Below are 24,306 nucleotides of genomic sequence, written 5' to 3' on the forward strand. Positions count from 1 at the left end.
TGCCTGGCTTCTGAGCATGACTCTTCCCTCTTACGAAATTATGATTCTGCCAGGTGTGGTGGTGCACGCTTGTAATCCCCGCGCTTGGGAGGCAGAGACAGGAGGATTCGAAGCCAGCCGCACGCACTGGCTTATGAGACCCTGTTTCCAAATAAAAATGTAAAAATAGGTCTTGGGAGTGTAGCCCGGAGGTAGAAGGGCTTCCAGGAACCCCAGTACCACCAAAAAAAAAAAAAAGAAAGAAAGAAAAAAAAGAAATAGCTATCCTCATTCAAAAAATGGACAGAATTCACATAACAATGTGGATCCAGACCCTCTTTTTTTAAATTTTTCTTCTTTTATGTGGGAGTGGGGATTGAACCCGAGAGTGCTCTACCTCTGAGCTATACCCCCAGCCCTATTTTATTTATTTTTATTTTTATTTTATTTTTATTTTTTATTTATTTATTGATTTTGGTGGTCCTGGGGATGGTACCCTTCTACCTCGGGGCTACACTCCCAGACCTATTTTTATTTTTTTTTTTTTATTTAGAAACAGGGACTCCTAAGCCAGCGAGGCTGGCTTGGAACCTGCGCGATACCCCTGTCTCCACCTCCCAAGCGCGGGGATTACAAGCGCACGCCACCACACCCAGCTTTATTTTTAATTTTGTTTTTTTTTCTTTTTTGGTGGTACTGGGGTTCCTGGAAGCCCTTCTACCTCCAGGCTACACTCCCAAGACCTATTTTTACATTTTTATTTGGAAACAGGGTCTCCTAAGTCAGCGCGCGGCTGGCTTTGAACCTGCGTGATCCTCCCGTCTCTGCCTCCCAAGTCCTGGGTTTACAGGTGTGTGCCACCAAGCTGGGCTGTGCAGCTCATTCTGAAGCAGTAGAATTCTGGCCACGCCAGGTATCACTCCCATTTGGCAATGGATGGGGGAGTTGAGGAATAGGTGACTCCCCAAGGACTATTGCGTCGGTGAGCAACTGACTCTCTTACCCGATCCCATTGTGTCCTTCATTTTACCTGCCTGGCCCTAACACGGTTTGCATTAGGATGGAATCTCATGTTGCAAAGTGTGAGGAATGAACAAACTAATCTCACACGATTTCATATTCAACTCGGCAAGATGGGCTTAGCTCGAAAGATAAGGAAGCACCGTACCTGGATCAATGGCTTCTCCATCAAACACGGTCTCATACACAATGGTTTCCTTTGGAAAAGCACACGAGGTTAGCAAGAAAGTCAGCTTGGCAAAATTAGTGTTAGCCTGTGTCGAATGCTCTGAGCAGACGACTACGTATAAATCACCTCCTCCTCCTGTTCTGTAGAAGTGGCTCAGCCTAGGGACCAGCACTGCCTGCCCTTCTTGTCTCCTTCCAAACCCCTCGCTCACATCAGTCGACCTGTGGCGACTGCTAACTCGGGTTCTTTTTTTTTTTTTTTAAAAAAAAAAAAAAAAAAAAAAAGCAAAATTTCTTATTTTGTCTGAGAGGTATTCTAGCCTACTCTGTGCTCCTCTCCCCAGATTCATATGTTGAGATCCTAACCACCAAGCCCCCAAACATCACCTCATTTGGAGACAGGGTCTTTATAGTAGTAATCAAGGTAAAAATGTGAGTGGGCCCTGACTCAAGATGTCCAGTGTTCTTGTAAGAAGAGATTAGGATGCTAACAACAGAGACAGACCGCTGTCATAGGCCATGGAAGGACACAGTGAAAAGGAGACCACCAGAAGGCCAAAGAGAAAGACCTCAGAAACCTCTAGCCTCCGGGATTGTGAGAAGTATATTTTTGCTATTTAAGCCACTCGGTCTGGTATTTTGTTAAGGCAGCTTGAGCAAACTAATACAGGAGATTAAGTGGCCTCCATTTCCTAAGGGAACAGGCAAGAGAATCCTTGAAAAAGAACCAGCTCCTATTCAATACAGTACTTGAAATTCCAGCCAAAGCAATAAGGCGAGGAAAGGAAATCCAATGGGTACAAACAGGGAAAGAAGAACTAAAATTATCTCTGTTTGCAGATGATATGATCCTGTACTTAAGAAGTCCAAAGTTCTCAACCAGACGCCTTCTAGAGCTGGTAAACAAATTCATCAAAGTAGCCGGATACAAAACCAACTTACAAAAATCAATAGCACTTCTATGCACCAGCCATGAATCCACTGGAAAAGGAATCCAGAAAACAATCGCATTCACAACAGCTTCAAAAAATAAAACACTAAATCTAGCTAAGGAGGTAAATAGAACTCTACCCTGAAAAAAAAAGATTGGGGGGTGTAGCTCAGAGGTAGAATGCCCCTGGGTTCCATCCCCAGTACTGCAAAAAAGATGGACAATTAAACTTAATAGACACTTCCTAAAAGAAGAAATATAATCGGCCAATAAATATATTAAAAAGTTTGATATCAATATTGTTTAGATGAATGCAATTCAAAACTGTACTGAGATGCCATCTACCTCTAGTTATAAAGGCAATCATTAGGAATACAAACAATACCAAATGCTGCCGAGGATGTGGGGAGACGGGGACACTCACTGTTGGTGGGATTGTAAATAAGGGCAACCATTATGGAGATCAGTATGAAGGTTCCTCTAAAGACCAGGGATGGAACCATCCTGTGAACCAACTCTATCACTCCTCTGTATTTTTCTAAAAGAATTAAATTTGGAATACTCTGGCAATAAATGTATACCCTATGTTAATAGAAGCACAATTCATAATAGCCAAATTATGCAACAGACTCGAGACCATCGGCAAATGAATGGAATTGTGTGTGTGTGTGTGTGTGTGTGTGTGTGTGTGTGTGTGTGTGTGTGTGGTTCTGGGGGTGGAACCCAGAGACTTTCTACCTCCGGGCTATGTTCCCAGACCTATTTTCTATTTTATTTGGAAACAGAGTCTCACTAAGTTGCCGAGAGCCTCACTAAGTAGCTGAGGCTGGCTTCGAACCTGTGCGGTCCTCCTGTTTCAGCCTCCGAAGCGCGGGGATTACAAGCGTGCACCACCACGCCTGGCTTTTGAATGGATTTTTTTTTTAAATATGGTTTAAGCTGGGTGTGGTGGCACACGCTTGTAATCCCAGCATTCGGGAGGCTGAGACCAGAGGATCGTGGTTCACGGACAGCCTCAGCTACTTAATGAGCCCTTTGCAACTTAGTGAGACCCTGCTTCAAAATAAAGAATAAAAAAATAGGGCAGGGGGTGTAGCTCAGAGGTCAAATGCCTCTGGGTTCCATCTCCAGACCTGTCCCCCCCTCCAAAAAAAAAATGTGGTTTAAAGCCAGGCATGATGGTGCATTAAGGAGGCTGAGACAGGAGAATGATGTTCATGGACAGCCTCAGCTACTTAGTGAGGCCCTTTGCAACTCAGTGAGACCCTGTTTCAAAATAAAGAATAAAAAAGTAGGGCTGAGGGTGGAGCTCGCAGGTAAAATGCCCCTGGGTTCCATCCTCAGTACCACAAAAAAAAAAAAAAGAAAAGAAAAAGAAATGCAGTTTATACACACAGCGGAAGTCTACTTGGTCATAAAAAGAATGAAATTGTATCATTTGCAGGAAAATGGACAGAAGTAGAGAATATGGTGCTAAGGGTGGTCCGCCAAAGCCAGAGAGTCGGGGGTCCTAGGTTTTCTCTCATTTGTGGAAGCTCAGGAAAAAACAGAAACAAAAGCGACTCAGATAAATGACGAGAGAGGCCGGAAGAGCAGTGGACGTGAACTGGGGGAAGGGGATGGGAGGGGGAAATGGAGAACCGAGGAAGCCAGCAGGGCAAACGAGGTCATAGCCGCACATACAGGATCCATCGGGAATCTCACTAACACCTACAGGTCGGGAGCAGGGCGGAACAGGGCGGGAGACGAGGGAAACACCCAAGTGCTATGTGTATTTATGTTTGTGTCGCTTTGAACCTCACTTATGATATAAAATTTAAACGTACCAACAAGAGTCGAAGAAAATAAAGAGAACCAGTTTCTGAGACCATGTCAAGGTCAATTGAGACTCCAGTAGGAAAGGCTAGAGGATATGGGAGAAAAATGAAAACTGGACACTAGGAATACCCTTTCTTGTTCTACTGTACATTTATTTCTCTTCCCCTGGGCCAGCCTTAGCCTTGTAGACTTGTTTATGTGAGTTTTTCAGTGAATAAGCCTCAGGCGAGCTAAAGGTGGTGTGCAGACTCCAGGGTGTCGATTTACCATCTGCTGAAAACGCTAAGAGAGAAGAACTCATTCGGGTCTATCACACGCATAATTTATTTTGAAATATTGTGATTTTTAAGTAATGGTGAATAACACTGGATTTCCCATTTGTCTGGAGTCGTTTTGCAACAGAAACGGATAAATTTAAATTAGTCTCTTTCCTTTCTCTGACACTTGAGTAGGTTTGCCATATGTTTAGATGTAAGAACTTTTTATCGTGCAAAAATTATAGGGAGAAAAATGCAGTCTTCTTTCTTTGATTATAGAGAAGTCACAAAAAGGTACTTACTGTTAACACTTCTAATTTTTTACTTCTGTTTCCCAGAACAGCCTTTTCTGTTTCATTTCTATCTCCTGTTTGAAAATAAATACATAAAAAGCAGGTGGCTGGTCAGGGGCATTTGAAAAATTGTACACACACACACAAAGAAAAAAAAAATCAAGCACAATCATGTAAAAGTCAGCAATCTGTCTCTTACCTGAAAGGTATTTTACTCCTCTGTATAAAAAGAAAATTTGGCAAAATATTAGCTTCATCATACGAACACATGGTTAGAAATAATAATTGTATTTAGTAGTCAGCAAATGGCTATTATCATACTGTCTTTAGCCCAGGAAACAAGAGATGCTTCTGAGGAATAATAAGACGGTATTCATTATCTCCCACCTCCACTTATGGAGACATAAATTAGCTCTTTTTACTTAATAAAAATTCAATTCCATCTCTATTTTTATTTATTTTATTTACTTATTTATTTATTTTTGTGGTACCGGGAACGGAACCCAGGGGCATTCTACCTCTGAGCTACACCCCAGCCCTATTTTTTATTCTTTATTTTGAAACAGGATCTGACTGAGTTGTAAAAGGCCTCACTAAGTAGTAGCTGAGGCTGTTCGCAAACCACGATCCTTCTGTCTCAGCCTCCCAAATGCTGGGATTACAAGCGTGCGCCACCACGCCAGGTTTCTGCCTCTATTTTTGAAGCCATGATATTCTGTACCTGTAGGAACTATCTTGAATGATGGTAAAAGCAGCCGCATAGTCTATACATTTCATTGTGGTCAGATATAGAATGTTCCCCGAAAAGTCCAGGGTTGATAGAATTAAGTCAGGAGGGGTTTAATCTCAGCAGTAGATAAATCCATTATGGATTTATCTGGGTGGTAACCGAGACCAGAAGCATGTGGCTAGGGAAGGTGAGTCCCTGGGGTGGGGCCTGAGGGATTGCACTGGCGTGTATAAATCCCCTCGCTTGCCCCCTTGCTTCCGGCCATCATGATGTGAGAGCAGAGCTTTATACGCTCTCTTCACTCTCCACCGCCACGACCTGAGCTTCAGGCCCCAGCCTCACATGAACTGAACCCAGAATCTCCAAAGAGCCGTGAGCAAATGAATCTCCCTTCCTGTAAGTTGTGTGGTCAGTTGCTTTGATTATAGCAGTGATATCAGGGACCAAAGCAGACCCTCTGCCCAGCTTGAGAGAGGGTTCAAAACAGATAGATGTGTGGAGAAGGTGCCTTCATTTATGATCAATCCTTGGCTGGTTCCCAATGATTATCAAGTGTCTGCCCATGAAAACACTCTCATTAGAATAACAGGGGGCCGGGAGTGGCGGCGCACGCTTGTAATCCCCGCGCTTGGGAGGCGGAGACAGGAGGATCGCGCAGGTTCGAAGCCAGCCGCGTGCGCTGGCTTAGGAGACCCTGTTTCCAAATAAAAATGTAAAAATAGGTCTGGGAGTGTAGCCCGGAGGTAGAAGGGCTTCCAGGAACCCCAGTACCACAATAATAATAATAATAATAATAATAATAATAATAATAATATAAATAATAATAATAATGGGAGTTGTTTATGGGGAGTTTTTGCTCATGAATTTATTTGTTCAAAACATCTTTCCACAGAAAATCAGTAACAAACATCCTATGATATAACTCAATAACATTCCTTTGCTTTCTTTTTTAGGTAAGATCCCCAATTCTTTCTGAGCTAGAGTGGATTTGGGATCAGGGGTGAAAAGGACCATTGGGGTTTGTATCCCAGGCACACTCCTCTGTGCTCCTCAAAAGCAAAATTAGACAGAAGCCTCAGAGTTAAGATTGTTGAGCCTCAATTGATTTTAATTCTTTATATCAAAAAGTTTAGGAAGAAAAACCAAATCACATACTTGGGTTTGGGCTTTGAGACGTCCTTGGCCATTTTCTGACAACACTTCATAAGGTTTCCATATCTCCAAAGCAGAAAACATCCCCAGGAAACCAATCCAGCAAAGAAAAGAGCCATCAGCGCAAAGGTGAAAGGAAGGTACCAGTCCCTGGAATCGTAGGTGTTGATGGCTGTGTACACAATGGTCAGACCTTCTCTTTGCTGGAAAAAAAAAAAATTATTTCAACGCAAACAAAGCATAAGTTCCTGTTTTCAGAAAGCCTCTATGTACGCACCGAGACATCTGTACAGAGCCACAGTTCTACACAGACAGTGGGGTATTAATTCAGACCACAGATTTTTTTCCAAACCCCGCAGGTGATACTGAAATATCACAACATAAAGCAACATAAAGGAGGCCTGTTTCTTTCTTTTTCTTTTTTTTTTCTTTCTTATTTTTTTCTTTTAATTCTACTCAATATTTATTTACTTTGTGTGTGTGTGTGTGTTACTGGAGATGGAACCTAAGGGCGTTCTACCTCTGAGCTCCACCCCCAGCCCTATTTCTTATTTTTTTTATTTTGAAACAGGGTCTTACTGAGTTGCAGAGGGCCTCGCTAAGTAGCTGAGGCTGTCTGTGAACCGCGATCCTCCTGTCTCGGCTTCCCGAATGCTGGGATGACAAGCGTGCGCCACCGCGCCCGGCTTTATTTATTTTTCTACTTTTATCGCCACATTCTAGTCTCACATCCTAATGTAGCTGGCAGTGATGGAGACCTTGGCGGGCTTCCCCCATCCCTCCTTCCCCATCGAGATTGACATTGATACTCTCACATATGTACGTAATGGTGGTGGTAATAATTCCTTCATTGGCCCTAACCCCCTCTTCCCCTGCACCACCTCCTGGCTCCACGGGAATTTCTCCTCCATTTTCTGAAGCCCCTCTGGTATCCCCAGTTACCCCCTAGCTCCCACATATGAGAAAAAAACCATATGGCCCTTCACTTTCTAAGACTTGCAATCCTGTTTCAAAATAAACAATAAAATGGGGCTGGGGATGTGGCTCAGTTAGAACTCCCACCCCCCACCCCCGGATCCATTCCCAGTGCCACAAAAACGAGACCAAAAAAGCCACGAAAATAAGAACATAAAGACTTGAGCTGCATGTAGTGACCTTCCTATGATTCTCATGAAACCATTTCTCTTTTTTACCCTCGGTTCTCCCATCCATAAAATCGAGGGGCTGGATTAGATGGGGTCTGAGGTCCTTTTATGGTTACACGCCTCTACGGTCTACTCCAAGCACAAAGAACCCTTTGGTGCAGCTCGAGAGAACAGTCTGTTCTGGAGAACCAAATATCCTGGTGAAACGATTTGCCATCCATACATTTTATTAACGCTTCTATCTCGAAGGACAGAAGAGACAATAAAATGTACCATAAAGTTTACTGAAAGGACCTCCTTTGGGGGTAACTCAGAAGCCACTCTGGAACTCTGAAGAGATTTTGGATACTTATTTTTTAAATAATAAGATGCAAAAGGGTCTACTAAACTTCATAGGGTTAGGGTTGAAGTGAAAATTAAATGGTGACTATAAGCCACGCACTATAAGCCCCTGGCACAGAGGTTCCCGTGGCTATGAACAGCACTGATGATACTCGGGGGTTTTACATAGTTTTGCTTGTTTGTTTGTTTGGTACTAGAGATTGGATTCAGGGACACTCCACCTCTGAACTACACCCCCGGCCCATTTGATTCTTATTTAGTAACAGGGTTTCACTAAGTTGCTGAGGGCCTCACTAAATTGCCAAGACTGGCCTCGAACTTGTGATCCTCCTCTCTCAGCTTTCCCAGTATGAGAGTTATTTATTTATTTACTTATTTATTTTTTTACGTATTTATTTTTGTGGCACCTGGGATTAAACCCAGGGACATTCTACCTCCGAGCTATACCTCCAGCCCTACTTTTTTATTCTTTATTTTTGAAACAGGGTCTCCCTAAGTTGCAGAAGGCCTCACTAAGTTAACTGAGGCTGGCTGTGAACCTGCGATCCTCCTGTCTCAGCCTCCCAAGTACTGGGATAACAAGAGTGTGCCACCACGCCCGGCTTGAGAATAATCTTTTAAAGTGCTGAGGTATAGAGACATTCCTGTGATAGAATTCACTGGGTGGTGGTCTCTTCTGGTGGGCAAGACTTCTGGCTCATTCTGATATAACGGGCTGCCCTGGAGTCCACTCTGCACCATATACAGCGACCACCATGCTCTCCCACCCACACATCTCATATTCACAGAGGCTCACTGTAAAACACGGCCCCACATTGGGCATAGCGGCGCACACTTATAATCCCAGCTCTTGGGAGGCTGAGGCAGGAGGATCGCAGTTCCCGGATAGCCTCAGCTACTTAGTGAGGCCCTCTGCAACTCAGTGAGAGCCTGTTTCAAAATAAAGAATAAAAAATAGGGCTGGGGGTGTAGCCCAGAGGTAAAATGCCCCTGGGTTCCATCCCCAGGACTGCAAAAAAAAAAATTTTTTTTAATGTGGCCCAGCAGCCGATGGGGAACATTTGAGAGAAGGGTTTGCTCTGATCAGTGTTTGAGCCCTTTCAGATAAAACTTAAATTTATGGCAGCCTATGTCCCATACAGAGACCCCTAGTTAAACTGGGTAACTCTTTACTTCTGAACTGGTTGGGAGAGGGGCAGTATTGGCTCTTGTCACGTCAATATCGATCACAGCGGTTCCTGTCCTGGGCTTGGTGGGCGCGCCGTATTTCAGATTGTCATCGGTGACGTGCACCACCAGATGGTAATGCCGCGGCCCTTCAGCTCCAGACTCAAAGTTGAAAGGATTCTTCACAATCAGTTTCGGAGTATTTGAGCCTCGAGTTGGGTCGAATCCAAAGTGCTGGTCCTCATTTCCTTAAAAAAAAAAAAAAAAAGTATAATTTAAAAATTAGAATTGTTTCAAGACACGTTGAACGGTTTCCTCAAGCTGCCTTAAATTAGAACACAGTAAGTATAAATAAGCTAAATTTCTATTGTATTCTGAATTCTTATATCTGTACATGACTTATAATAAAACTGAGATAAAATAGGCAATAAAACTATTGGGTTAGAAGAACATGTTTTAAAGTCTGGTCCCCCATGTGGCCAGCAAACCTCACACTATCTTTCTTTTTTGTGTATGGAACTGGAGATCAAACCCAGGGGCATTCTACTTTTGAGCTACACTCCCAGCACTGTTTTTATTCTTTATTTTGAAACAGGGTCTCACTACATTGCGGAGGGCCTTACAAGTTGCTGAGGCTGGCCTCAAAACTACGATCCTCCTGTCTCAGTCCCCCAGGTACTGAGATTACCACCACGCCCAGCTCAAACCTGACACTACTGTCCAGTGACTTTTATCTTCTACACTGAGCAATATTTTTTGTTTGTTTGTTTGTTTCTATATTGAGGATGGAACCAGGGGCGTTTGACCTCCAAGTTATACCCCCAGCCCTATTTTTTTTATTCTTTATTTTGAAACAGGGTCTCCCTGAGTTGCAGAGGGCCTCACTAAGTAGCTGAGGCCGTCTGCGAACCGCGATCCTCCTGTCTCGGCCTCCCGAATGCTGGGATGACAAGCGTGCTCACCATGCCCGGCTTTCCACTGAGCGATTTGATTGTCATGTTCAACTTCGTCTAGATCAAAGGAACCAGCCCAACCACCAGCATCTCTCTATCCTCTACTAACTCCACGTGCTCTCTGTGAGACGCTGTTACAGGCAAGAGGCACGTCGTTTCTTTCTCCAAGGGGAATATCATCTAGGAAGGGGGAGTGCGTGTCCAACCGGCCTTCACAATGAATGAGCATTTACTGGCCTCCTCCCTCCTGTTCTTTTGGACAAATGTCAACAGATCCGACCTCCATACTTGGTAAATAACATCTCCTCTTTACGCTGTTTTATGACACTAAGAATTTTTCCTTTATAGAGCTAATCACGGTTCATCACTTAATAATTGTTGCTGCTACTATTAGTTTAATGAAAAAATAATGCCATGCGTGCAAATCCTTATCTGCCTTGGAGATTCCTGGGTGCCATTTCCTAGTCCCATTGCCTGATACGCAGTTAGTCTCCAATGAATGTCTTCTGCGGAGGACAAGATGGTGACTATATTTGGTACAGATGTGTGTCAGCCCAACCATGATGTGGTCAAAAATAACTATCCCAGCAAGCTACTTGAACTGTTATCTTTAGGTGGAAAGGCACGATTTTTTTTTTTTTTTTGCCAGCACCATGGACAGTGGTCTCGGCTCCTTGCGTTATGACCCGTCCCATTTCCCACGCAAGCCCAAAGTCTTTGCTAGGACAAAGTGCCTGGGACCTCACTGATCTCGCCATTATAGGAAGACTCAAGCCGGACACGTAAGAGTGAAGGTAGTAACCCTGGGGACACTTCATGCTGGAAGAAACAGCTTAACCTTTCTAAACACCGCCAACTCTAGGGCTACGCCTCATGTTTAGCATGGTATAACCGATGTCAACTGGACCAGAAGAAATAATTAGACCACCCACCGGAAGCGATCTCAAAGCGCATTTCAAAATCGTGTGAGTCTCGGTCGTGACAATTCAGTTTGAAGCCGTTGACGTTTGTCCCGGCGGCGACATTGTCAAAAACGACGGCCTTGTGCAGAGAGGGCACACAGATCGGTGCTTCGTCATTCTCGTCCTCGACGTCAACCGTGACCTGTCAGCGGCAAAGGAAGAAGACACGGCCCGTGCACATCATGGGACTATTTATACACAAAATCAGAACCGAGCATCTGGACGGGGAGAGATCACCGAGAATTATTAAGTTAAAAAAAAAAAAAAAAAAAAAAGGTCGAGAATTTGGAGTTGGCAGAAATGTTCCCCGCACATTCCTGGCTGTCAGTCAACTAGTCAGCGGCTGATTATTCCTGGGTCAGCCGTGACATTCAGGGGAGCCGTTAGCGAGAGCGTCGGGCTCATTAGAGGAGCCTCTGGAAAGCTCGCAAATTATGGAAAGATAGCAAAGGAGACGGTAAGGCAGGAGACATCTAAAAGTTTTACTCCCTTGACCCCTTTAAATATCCGTGCTTAATGGCAGACATACCCCGGGCACTTTCTCTTTCTTAACTAATCACCTCTTCTCTGTCCTCTCAAGCACAATATATTTTGGGTAACAATACGATTCCTCCCAAGAATGCTCCAGCCTTAATCAGGGGCTGTTATTGACCTTTTCTTAATTAAAATACTATAAACCAAGGAACTGTGATTTACATGGAAAGAAATCAAAATATCAAGGGCTTTAAAATGTCAGTGATCTAATGCCAGTCGGCCCAGAAAGGTTATCTGCCCACCTCTCGGGCGACTAATAACTTTCTCAGCAAAATCCCTTGCGTCGCCTACATTTCCAAGCATTATCTTCCAAAACTGTTTTTCTATGATGTTTTCACAACACAGCTAAACTCCTGGGGGACTGTTCGTTCTTTGGCGATGCTTCCATAGACTAGATCTCGCTGTGTCCTCTTCAGTAGGTAAGATGTTTCTGTGTGGTACATGAAGGGATCTAGGGAGAGTCTGTGGCATGGGAATGACCTTAACCTTGAAACAGAACTCTTCATTAGAACCTGGACCTGCTGCTTGGGACCTTCTTTATTGGGTGCCAGTCACTTAACCTTGCTTTTCCGAACTATAAATATGGAAGCCGGGCGTGGTGGTGCAGGCTCGTAATCCCAGCATTCGGGAGGCTGAAACTGGAGGATCGCGGTTCGCGGACAGCCTCAGCTACTTAGCGAGGCCCTCTGCAACTCAGTGAGACCCTGTTTCAAAATAAAGAATAAAAAATAGGGCAGGGAGTGTGGCTTGGAGGTCAAATGCCTCTGAGTTCCACCCCCAGAACCCCCTCCGAAAAAAAGAAATAGAGCTGAGGGGGTAGCTCGGAGGTAGAATGCCCCTGAGTTCAACTCACAGCAGAGAGAGAGAGAGAGAGAGAGAGAGAGAGAGAGAGAGAGAGAGGGAGGGAGGGAGGGGAGAGGGGAGAGGGGAGAGGAGAGAGAGAGAGAGAGGGGAGAGAGGGGAGAGAGGGAGAGGAGAGAGAGGAGAGAGACAGAGAGGAGAGAGACAGAGAGGAGAGAGAGAGAGGGGAGAGAGGAGAGAGGAGAGAGGGGAGAGGGGAGAGGGGAGAGGAGAGAGAGGGGAGGAGAGAGAGGAGAGAGGGGAGAGAGAGGGGAGGAGAGAGAGGAGAGAGGAGAGAGGAGAGAGGAGAGAGGAGAGAGGGGAGAGAGGGGAGGAGAGAGGAGAGAGGGGAGGAGAGAGAGGAGAGAGGGGAGAGAGAGAGAGGAGAGAGGGGAGAGGGGAGAGGAGAGAGAGAGAGGAGAGAGGGGAGAGGAGAGAGAGGGGAGGAGAGAGAGGAGAGAGAGAGAGGGGAGAGGAGAGAGGAGAGAGGAGAGAGGGGAGAGGGGAGAGGGGAGAGGAGAGAGAGGGGAGGAGAGAGGAGAGAGAGGAGAGAGGAGAGAGGAGAGAGGAGAGAGGGGAGAGGAGAGAGAGGGGAGGAGAGAGAGGAGAGAGAGAGAGAGGAGAGAGGAGAGAGGAGAGAGGGGAGAGGAGAGAGAGGGGAGGAGAGAGAGGAGAGGAGAGAGGAGAGAGGGGAGAGGGGAGAGGAGAGAGAGAGAGGAGAGAGGGGAGAGGGGAGAGGGGAGGAGAGAGAGGAGAGAGAGAGAGGGGAGAGGAGAGAGGAGAGAGGAGAGAGGAGAGAGGGGAGAGGGGAGAGGAGAGAGGAGAGAGGAGAGAGGAGAGAGGAGAGAGGAGAGAGGAGAGAGAGGGGAGGAGAGAGGGGAGAGGGGAGAGGAGAGAGAGGGGAGGAGAGAGGGGAGAGGAGAGAGGAGAGAGGGGAGAGGGGAGAGGGGAGAGGAGAGAGAGGGGAGGAGAGAGGAGAGAGGAGAGAGGAGAGAGGAGAGAGGGGAGAGGGGAGAGGAGAGAGAGGGGAGGAGAGGAGAGGAGAGGAGAGAATGAATGAATGGTAGCTAACCCGGGCAGCAGTAGGTAGCTGAGAAGTGGAAGAACTCAAAATGTATTTTGAAAGTCAAGGTGATGGAAATTGCTATTGGATTGGAGAGATTTAGGTCCATGATAATGATTAAATGCCCAGACTTAATCCTACCTCGCCCAGCCTTGGAAATATAATTCTCCCATCTGTCAAAGGAGTATCAGAAGCTGCCTCAGGGGTTGGGTTCAGGAATGAGGGTAGGTCCTAGAACTTGGCCCTTACTAGGTTTTCAGGGAGAAGTGGAGGATGTTTGTGGTAATGATGACAACCATGAAGGGCCCCTATATTTTGGAAACTAAAGACCTATGTCCCTTTTCTGAACTTGAAAGTCAAATTAGCATTTTCCATATACCATTGCGCACGTGTGTGCGTATGTGTTACTGAGGATTGAACGCAGGGCGTTCTACTCTGAGCTACACTCCTAGCCCTATTTTATTTACTTACTGTGTTTGAAACAGGGTCTCACTAAGTTACGAGGGGTCTCACTAAGTAGCTGAGGCTGGCCTTAAACCTGTGATCCTGTCTCAGCCTCCCAAGTACTGGGATTACAAGTGTGTGTCACCACGCCCAGTTCCTATATACTACTTAACTCTCTTCTTTTTTTTTTTTTTTTTTTTTTTTGGGTACTGGAGATGGAACCCAGGGGCATTCTACCTCCAATCTATACCCCCAGCCCTATTTTTTATTCTTTATTTTGAAACTGGGTCTCACTGAGTAGCAAAAAACCTCCCTAAGTATCTGAGGCTGTCTGCAAACCTTGATCCTCCAGTATCAGCCTCCCAAATGCTGGGATTACAAGTGTGCGCCACCACGCCCGGCTCACACTTAACTTTTCATGGGCTCAGATTTTTAAACTCCCTGAAGGCATATACAGCCTCTTATACTTCTTTGTAACCCACGATGTTGTACATAGACTAACAATAAATATTCATTATAAGATAAAGGAAGAGGATAAAGAGATGTTCCTACTTTATCTTTAGGCACAACATAAATTCTGTTTATAAGAACAAAGTCAATGGAAAATTTTTTTTTACTAAGTCTTCTTTACCTTCTTCCCATTTGTAATAAGTGAATAATTGTGAGCGGTGTCATCCTACACTGTTCTGGGAGTTCATAAATGTCTGCAGGAAAAACGACCGCAGGTACTTGCCTCTCTGGAGTATCATCCCAAGACAACTAAACCACCTAATTCCAGCCTCATGACTATAATTCAGTGCCTTCAAAGGTCATCCTAATTGTTGATGTGAATAAGTCTGATGTTTTTCTTACCGTGACACACTCATAAAATCTAATAATCACGTAAAAAGAAATCTGGGGGCTCAGCACAGTGGGAAGAAATGTATACTGAATCATCAGGCCGGATAGGGACTCCATGATCTTTCAATCCGACTTCAAGTTCTTCTCCAATGACGAAACCACATAGTGATTAATACACACCACACTGGGCATGGTGGTGCATGCCTGTGATCCCAGTACTCGGAGGCTGAGACTGGAGGATCACAGGTTCAAGGCCAGCCTCGGCAACTTAGCAAAGCTCTCAGAAACTTAGACCCTATTTCCAAATTAAAAAATAATTTAATCGTGGGTATAGTCTTACACACACACACACACACACACACACACACACACACATACACACATACACGCACAAATCCTATGCACGCACCCATAAATAACACACACCACATAATAAATACAGGTCTTAGCCATAAACTCATAGTTTGGCTACTAATGGTGAGTTTAATGATTCCAGAGAGAGGCTGAACCCCAGAATCTCTGTATAACCTGCACGTCTTGGTGATTATCTTAAAAATTATTCATCCTCGGCATCTTTCCAGAGTCCTCTAATGTTGTTAATTAGATACTGGTGTTTTTCCTCACTCTGATGCCAAAAGAACGTACCATGGCTAACTGGGGTTTTTTTGTTGGTTTTTTTTTGGGGGGGGGTTGTTTTGTTTCGTTTTTGTGGTACTGGGGATGGAACCCAGGGGCATTCTACCTCCAAGCTGCACCCCTAGCCCTATTTTTTATTGTTTTTTGAAACAGGGTCTCACCAGGTTACAAAGGAACTCACTAAGTAGCTGAGGCTGGCTTTGAACCTGTGCGATCCCCCTGTCTCCGCCTCCCAAGCGCGGGGATGACAAGTGTGCGCCCCCACGCCCGGCATACCTCGCACACTTAAAATGAGGATTAACAAAATCCATGTGTAGAGAGAGATAGAATATACCCAAATAAGAAACCAGGATATCTGCTGGCCACGAGAGAATGAGAGGAGTTAGCAGGTCCTTCTTCACTCCCAAGCAAGCCTCAGAGTTCCAGAGCTTAACACGTGCAGAAAGAATGGAATAATCTAGAAGCAGAAGAACTTCTGCATTCTCTATTGTGCTTATTGTGGGGCCGTTGCTGCCATAATAAACAAGCACTGACAGTCTCCATTATTTCTTTTTTTTTTTTTTTTTTTTTTGGTGGTGGTGGTACTGGGGTTCCTGGAAGCCCTTCTACCTCCGGGCTACACTCCCAGACCTATTTTATATTTTTGAAACAGGGTCTCTTACGCCAGCGCGGCTGGCTTCGAACCTGCGCGATCCTCCTGTCTCCGCCTCCCAAGCGCGGGGATGACAAGCGTGCCCACCGCGCCCGGCTAGTCTCCATTATTTCAAAGCCTGCCTGCCTCTGCTTACTGTGGCCACTGCCGTGCGCGGGTGGACCCCGCCGCAGTCCACGGCTTCCACGGTGAGGTTGTACCGCCTCACAGCCTCGTAGTCGAGCTGGGTGGTGAGCTCCATCACTCCAGAGAGAGGGTGGATCCAGAATCGTTGTACGACCGGGTCGTCTCCGCTGGCTATCCTGTAGGTCAGACAGTTTGGAGGGTGGTCTTCATCCACGGCCGTCACTCTGCCGACTTTGTGGAAAGCTGCCAATGAAGGTTTCGATAGGGTTTATCCTTCTCAGGCACGTATATTACTCTAGAAAGGTTAGGACGCCTGCCTTCCAGAGAGTTCTGTGGTTTCCCAAAGGGGATAACCTAAATCCTTTGGGACAATGAAATGTGTGTGAAGACTCCAATTCTCCATGATGTTGGGAGAGAGAGGGGGGGGGGGAGGGTCCTCGGCCACTTTAAACCACGTGGCACAACTCAAATGCCAGGAGCTAAAGATAACTTCATCACAGCAATATTTATAGCTTAATCTTAGCATCAGGTCAAGATTACATCAGATAAGCGCTCCCAGCACACTCTGAAATCCTAACGCCCAGCTGCTGCCTGTCACCAGCGGAACTCGTGAAAATAACAAGATCCAAGATACGGAGTCGTCGTGGAGTTTGAATGAGTTAAAATACATAAAACGCTTAGGGTAGCGCCTGGTCTGTCCTGAATTCTAAATAAAATCTGTGTTTCTACACAACCTCTCATTGCATCTTCTCAGCAGCAGTGTGATCTATGGGCCGCTCCCGACTCTGTTTTAGAGATAAGAAACAAGGCCCAGGCGATGTTAAGTAACTTGACCCAGGTCACAGCCGTGGTAAAAACCAAGATGGAAATTAACACCGTCCACAGGTGCGGACACTCTTTGCTGTAATTCTCGGTGTACGGTAACCCTAAATAACCTTTTAGAAAACAGAGGTGGGACATTCATTGTATTAAAAGGCAAACAAATTTTATTTGGTGTATATCCCTTTGAGGCTCACTACAATGCAAAATTACTTTTTAAATACTTTTATTGGTACATTATAGACTCGCGTCATAACGTAAATCATAATCGTAGTGACATGTGTACACATAGCATCCAGTGCATTGCATAATTATATTGTACCAATAAAATGTTAATGTAAGAAGATTCTGAAATAATAAAATTCACGCAGAGCATGGTGGCACATGCCTGTAATCCCTGTGCTTGAGAGGCTGAGACAGGAGGATTGCAGGTTTGAGAACAGCCTCGGCAAGTTTTAAGACTCACACCAACCTAGCAAGACCCTATTGTCACATAAGAAATAAAAATCAGGCTGGGAGTGTAGCTTGAAGGTAGAAGGCCTCTGGGTTCAGTCCCCAGGGCCACCCAAAAAGTAAAAATAAAATTAAATAAATAAAAATAAAATTCTAAAATATAAAATAAAATTCTGATGAAATAAAATTCTAAAAACAATAACATTCCAAAAAAACTAAATAATAAGAGTCCAATGAAATAAAATTCTAAAAACAATGAAATTTTAAAAATCAAAAAGAGAATGTAAAACCAAAATTCTTTACCCTTCCCACCACCAGGTTTTATTGCCTATAACTTGATGGTGGCCCCCATGATACCTCAGTCACGTGATCTGTCTTGGCCAATGGGATGTGAGCAAACCCACCAGCCCCGGAGGGCTGTCTGGGATTAGACCTGCCTCACTACTACTACATTATAGCACCCTCATGACTGTAACTGGGTCCCTATGGGCGTCGTTCTAATGATAAGTGTATCTCTCCCTCTACTTCCTTGAGGATTTACTTCCGCGTGCCTTTTCAAAATGGAGGGAGAAGCCAAGTCATCCCAGACTCCCAGCCATGGCCAGGACATAGCAGCTAAGACCCGCCAACTATCTACCTCTATTCCTAGATCAGGGACTAAATATATGTCTATTGTTGAACTACTCCAATTTTTCCAGCGTTTATACATAGCATATTTACGGTAATAGTTACAGCAGTGATGGGCTGACCTCTCGGTCCCTTTCTATTTAAGTTATAAACTCCGGGACCCCACCCTATAACTCCAGGACCCCACCCTATAATGCTAGCCGGCTCGCCAACATGTGTGCTGAATGTTTGGGCTGCCAGTAATCAAGAATAAAGGATCATGATGAGCAAACCATTTCACATGCTGTCCCCAGCCTCTCCAACCTCCCAGAAGTTCTTTCCCTGAGAGCAGTCTCTTTTTTTTTTTTTACCAAGATCTGTGTCCTGTATAACGTGTTATTAAGCAGGCAATGAACTGAAATCAGGATACCTAGCATAGAGGAACCACATTCGTAAAGAAAGAATGTGTTTTCTTTTGGTAATGCTGAAATACAGAGTCCCACTCGTTGCTTTTGGGAAATAATCATTATTAAGAGGAAGGCGTCAAGACTGATAGGAGAAGAGAGATTACAGGTAAGACTGCCAGCTCTCGCGTACGGTCCTGGGTAAGAGCGGCCTCGTTTACCCATTTAACACCTGGTTAGGTATAAAGAGAAGCTTATTCTTCTGTGCGTGTAAAATTAACCTTGCAATAAAAACTGAGAGCTATCCTGAGCATCGTTAGTTGAATTTCAAAACAGAGTAATTATGAAGCTCTATAATTCTGCCAAACTTCCTCATCAAAAGCTACTGGAGATGAAAAGTTTCCCCTTGTGGCTTGCAACCCAGTGCGATTTAATTTCCATGTGTTTCCTCCTCTCTCCCTTTCTTTCCTTCTTTCTTTCTCTCTTTCTTTCTCTTGGTACTAGAAATTGAGCCCAGGGCAGCCTACCTCTGAGTTACACCCCCCAGCCCTTTTTATTTTGACTTATTTATAAATAAACATACTTTTACATTTATTTATAAATAAATATATTTTTATAGTTCTTTAAGTAGCTGAGGCTGGTCTTCAACCTGCAATCCTCCTGCCTCAGCCTCCCAAGTTGGGATGACAAGCCACGGGCCACCACACTCAACTTATTTTCTTTGAAATCACTACTTATAAATTATGTTTTTATTTTTGCCTATGCTTACCCCCACTCCAGAATCTCTTGTTGATTTATCACATACCTCATCTAAATTTTTCTTAAATATTATAATTCTGTTAGGGGGAAAAAAATATCATGTAGCCCTAAGGACACACCCCAGTCCTCTGAGCTAACCAACTTAGCTTGAGAAAGGGCTTCCACATGAGCAGATTTTTGTGACGTCCTCAGGACTTACAGGATAAAGGTTTGGTAGACTGAGCAGAGTTTGTGTTCTGAGTAATTCTAACTGTGCACAAGTGTTCTTTAAAGCAAATTGCCACTGAGTCATGAAGACGTTGTCTCTTCTGATAAACACCTGCCTAAAAAAAACACTCCTGCCGGGCGTGGTGGCGCACGCTTGTGATCCCCACGCTCGGGAGGCAGAGACAGGAGGATAGCACGGGTTCGAAGCCAGCCTCAGCTACTTAGTGAGGCTCTCGGCAACTTAGTGAGACCCTGTTTCCAAATAAAATAGAAAATAGGTCTGAGGGTGTAGCCCGGAGGTAGAAAGCCCCTGGGTTCCACCTCCAGAACCACAAAAAAAAAAACCACTCCTCCAATTTTATTCAGTTTATACACTCTGATGGGGAAGGTCAAGGACAGTTGTGTTTTTTTTTTTTAATGAGAGAAAATTCTAGCACATCATCCATCATAGGCCTTCAGTAAATGCTAGTGATTTTTATTTGACCGGCAGTGGTATCATGGCTACCCGGGTGTGCCGTGTAGTCCGCGGACGCAGGATTATTAGCTATCATCTCAGCTCTGTGAGGCAGATGTTGTGATTGTCTTTGACCAGACGAGAACTCAAAGGTACACAGATTATGTGACTTGTCCAAGGTCACTTAAGCCGCGTAACCGGCAGATTTGAGTCCAATCCTATTTGACTCCAGTGCTCCTGGTCTTCCTCCCACATTATGGTTCTCTTAGAAAGTGTGTGTGTGTGTGTGTGTGTGTGTGTGTGTGTGTGTGTGTGTGTGTCTGTGTACATCCGTCTATCTGTCTTTGTGTATGTATCTGGAAACTGAACACCCAAGGCCATTCTACCTCTGGGCTATACCCCCAACCCATTTTTAATTTTACTTTTTTTAATTTAAAACAGGCTCTCAGCCGGGCGTGGTGGCGCACGCTTGTAATCCCCGCACTTGGGAGGCAGAGACAGGAGGATCGCACTGGTTTGAAGCCAGCCTCGCTGGCTTAAGAGATCCTGTTTCCAAATTTTAGAAAATATAAAAATAGGTATAGGAGTGTAGCCCAGAGGTAGAAGGGTTTCCAGGAACCCCAGTACCACCAAAAAAAAAAAAAAAAATATATATATATATATATATATATATATATATATATATATATATATATATATGCTCACTAAGTTGCTGAGGTCTCACTGAACTGCCGAGGCTGGCTTTGAACCTGCAATTCTCCTGTCTCAGTCTCCCAAGTGCTGGGATTGCAAGTGTGCACCACCACGCCCGGACACCAGTGTGGTTTGAGTACAGCAAACCGACTGGATCCATCCTTGAATAGTCAAGCCTGGAGGATTCGCCTTCCCTAGAGATGCTGAGGAAGAGACATGTTCCTCTCTTAGATAACTACACACACAAGTGTTGCCTCTCCTGCCCCTCTTCAGGTCTCTTGTTCCTGGATCCGCGCTAACCAACATGTCCTAATTCACAGTCGAGATAGGACCCTACTATCTTGACACTCAACCGCAAATCTTGAACCCAAGTGTTCAATGCGTTTAAATTGCCTGGGTAAGGTGAGGCGTGGTAGCGCATGGGTGTAATCCCAGCATTCCGGAGGCTGAGACAGGAGGATTGGGGGTTCGCAGACAGCCTCAGCTACTTAGTGAGGCCCTCTGCAACTCAGTGAGACCCGGTTTCAAAATAAAGAATAAAAAATAGGGCAGAGGGTGTAGCTCGGAGGTAAAATGCCCCTGGGTTCCATCTCCGGTACTGCAAACAAACAAACAAATAAATAAATAAATTGCATGGGTAGTAGACGCGTCATCCCTACTTCTTTACACTTGGACCTAGTTTGGAGGCAAAAGAGAAGATAAATGAAATAAAGTGAATCGCATATATGTGTCTATTACAAAAATCCTAGACCTAAGATTTCACCTAACCCCACTTAGCATGGTGATCGTTAAAATCACAGACACTACTAAATGCTGGCAAGGGCGTGGAGAAGTGGGAACGCTAATACATTGTTGGTGGGATTGCAAAGGAGGGCAACCACAGTGTGGGGAATCCTTAGAAGAACTTGGCCTGCCATATGACCGGGTATAGCACTCCTGGGTATCTACCCAAAGGAACGGAGACCGGACTCCCATAGTAAAGCGTGCATAGCTACGTTTATAGCTGCACAATTCACAGCTGCCAAACTACGGAGTTAGCCGAGATGCCCGTCGACAGACGAACGGAGCACAAAACGACGGGGTACACGCACGGTGGAATTCTCATCGGCCATGAAGAATAAAGTCGTGTCATTTGTCGGGAAATGGAGGGTCCTGGAGACTTTTATACTAAGTGAGATTAGTCGGCCACAGGAAGTGAAAGGTGGGGTGTTCGTCCTCATAGGCGGGAGCTAGAACACAGGAGGGACCCCAGACAAAGGACGAGAAACTGAGAAACCGTAGTGGAGAGGTAGTGGAGAGAGGGAGAGAGCCAAGCCAACAGAGAGGGATGGGAGGGAGGAGGAGACTTGAGGATGGAAGACTCCGTCAGCGGACATGATGAATATATATATATGTATATATGTATGTATATATATATGCATCAAAGCCGCCACAGTGTGCGCCCAGGATGGCGGGGAGGGAGAAGGAGCGGGCGGGAGCCGGGGGAGGCTCCCGAGTGCCCCGTGCAGGCGTGCCTCCATCACCCTCAACTGCATTAAGATGTGGGACCACGATGCATGAATATAAGAAAAAAAAATCCTAGCTCTGACCTCAAATGTCAACGGAGTCTTTGGAGAATCATCAGGATGATACTTTGAAAATTAACTGGACAGCCGGGCATGGTGGCGCACGCTTGTAATCCCCGCGCTCGGGAGGCTGAGACAGGAGGATCGCGCGGGTTCGAAGCCAGCCTCAGCTACTTAGTGAGGCTCTCGGCAACTTAGTGAGACCCTGTTTCCAAATAAAGTATAAAATGGGTCTGGGAGTATAGCCCGGAGGTAGAAAGCCCCTGGGTTCCACCCCTAGTACCACCACCAAAAAAAAAAAAAAAAAAGAAAATTAACCGGAGCCCCAGATGCTCCCTCCCGCGCTTAGTCTCCATGGGGCACTCATGTGAGGTCTGACAGTGATCCCTGGCGGGTCACTGGACATCTCGGAAGCCGGGGTTCAGGGAGCGAGGGAGGGAGCGCTTACCTCCTGCCGTTTCCGGGACGGAGAAGGCATAGCTTGCGGCTACGAATGCCGGGCCGAAGTCATTGGCAGGCGCGATGTCCACAATGACCGTCACGGTTACTGTGAGGCGGAAGAGTCAATAAATAAATGCTTCGCTGTTGCTGTGGTTGTTGTTTTATTCCACAAACAAGCTAACTGGGCCCCAAGGTACAGGACAGGCAGAGGGTCCTGCAACTACTACTGGATTCTCTCTGCTCCCAAGTGGTCCCCGTCCCCAGAGCCCAGGATCTCGAGGAGCCCAAGAGAATTCTCGTGCTAGCCAGAGCTACCGATGGGCTGCCTTTCGTATTTTATGTACTCTGTTTCATACTTTTATTTTATATGATGGATATATGTATATATCCATATATATGCATCTATATATATATATATATATATATTTTTTTTTTTTTTTTGGTGGTACTGGGGTTCCTGGAAGCCCTTCTACCTCCGGGCTACACTTCCAGACCTATTTTTACATTTTTATTTGGAAACAGGGTCTCCTAAGCCAGCACGCGCGGCTGGCTTCGAACCCGCGCGATCCTCCTGTCTCCGCCTCCCAAGCGCGGGGATGACAAGCGTGCGCCACCACGCCCGGCTTATATATATTTCATATGTAAATACATAATTATACATTTATTTTGCAGGTCTGAGGATGGAATCCAGGGGCATTCAACCTCCAAGCTACACCCACCTACCCTTCTACCTCCCGGCTACACTCTCAGACACCTATTTTTTATATTTTTATTTGGAAACAGGGTCTCTTAAGCCAGCGCGATCCTCCTGTCTCCACCTCCCAAGCGCAGGGATTACCAGCGTGCGCCACCGCGCCCGGTCCCGCCTGCCCTATTTTTAATTATTTATTTTGAAACAGGGTCTCACTAAGTTGCGGAGGGCCTCGCTAAGTAACTGAGGCTGTCCACGCACGAACCACGATCCCCCGGTCTCAGCCTCTGGAATGCTGGGATTATAAGCGTGCGCCACCACGCCCGGCTCGACTTTCTCCTTTTAATTTTTGAAACAGGCCCTCGCTGTGGTGCTGGGGGTCCTCGCTAAGTTGCTGCGCCTGGCTTCGAACCTGTGATCATCCTGTCTCAGTCCCTCGAGTGGTAGGATTACAGGTGTGTGCCACCACGCCTGGCTCCGTAGAACTTGTGCGTCGGGGAATCTACAGTCTTCGTGTGTCAGAATGTCTAATTTTGGGCATTTTTACAAAGGTGTCCATGACCCCAAAAAGCGCTCAACGGGTGCTACTCTGCAAACACGGGAGATTTGTGTTAAAGCCCGTGTATTTTCTTCCGTTAATCCCATTATGTGCTGCGAAAGTAGGCGCCATTTACGGCTCCACCAACTATGATTTAATTGCACCCATAAAAACTCAAACGTGTGCTAATTGGCTGGCCTGTAAAAAGGGACTCAAGCACACATGCGGCGTGACGGGCGCCCTCTTTCCAGAAGTTGCTACGAATATATTGGTACCAGGGGACCAGAGATCATATGGGTTTATTACCACGGGAGATTTCTTTTCCCCTTTCCATACCGGGTAAAGGCTCAGATGTGAAGAAGGGGGACATTCTTTTTGATGAGTTAAGCCATCCGAATGGGTCACTGCCAAATTAAAGCATCCGTCCTCCAAGGGGAGTTGGGCTACACAACCAGCTCTTGTTTTGTTTTGTTTTTGCTTTCTGTGGTACTGGGAATGGAACCCAGGGGCCATTCTACCTCCGAGCTACACCCCCAGCCCTATTGGTGTATTTTTTTTTTTTTTTTTTGGTGGTACTGGGGTTCCTGGAAGCCCTTCTACCTCTGGGCTACACTCCCAGACCTA

The 24,306-nt window shown here is 45.5% G+C and overlaps 1 protein-coding gene across 1 annotated transcript in view; it reads right to left on the bottom strand.

Moving 5' to 3' along the window:
* Positions 1–24,306, bottom strand: part of LOC308276743 (cadherin-related family member 3-like) — a gene marked incomplete at both ends in the record, with an annotated part of 70,010 nt that overhangs the window by 1,486 nt on the left and 44,218 nt on the right. Inside the window, 8 exons of the mRNA XM_080715583.1 lie at positions 1,148–1,196; positions 4,476–4,540; positions 4,666–4,685; positions 6,352–6,551; positions 9,009–9,250; positions 10,888–11,059; positions 16,063–16,295; positions 22,461–22,559. Coding sequence (XP_080571709.1) covers positions 1,148–1,196; positions 4,476–4,540; positions 4,666–4,685; positions 6,352–6,551; positions 9,009–9,250; positions 10,888–11,059; positions 16,063–16,295; positions 22,461–22,559 — 1,080 coding nt within the window. The remainder of the gene's footprint in view (positions 1–1,147; positions 1,197–4,475; positions 4,541–4,665; positions 4,686–6,351; positions 6,552–9,008; positions 9,251–10,887; positions 11,060–16,062; positions 16,296–22,460; positions 22,560–24,306) is intronic.

This window comes from Muscardinus avellanarius (genome assembly GCF_963383645.1).
Source record: "Muscardinus avellanarius genome assembly, chromosome: 18".
NCBI classification, from domain to species: Eukaryota; Metazoa; Chordata; class Mammalia; order Rodentia; family Gliridae; genus Muscardinus; species Muscardinus avellanarius.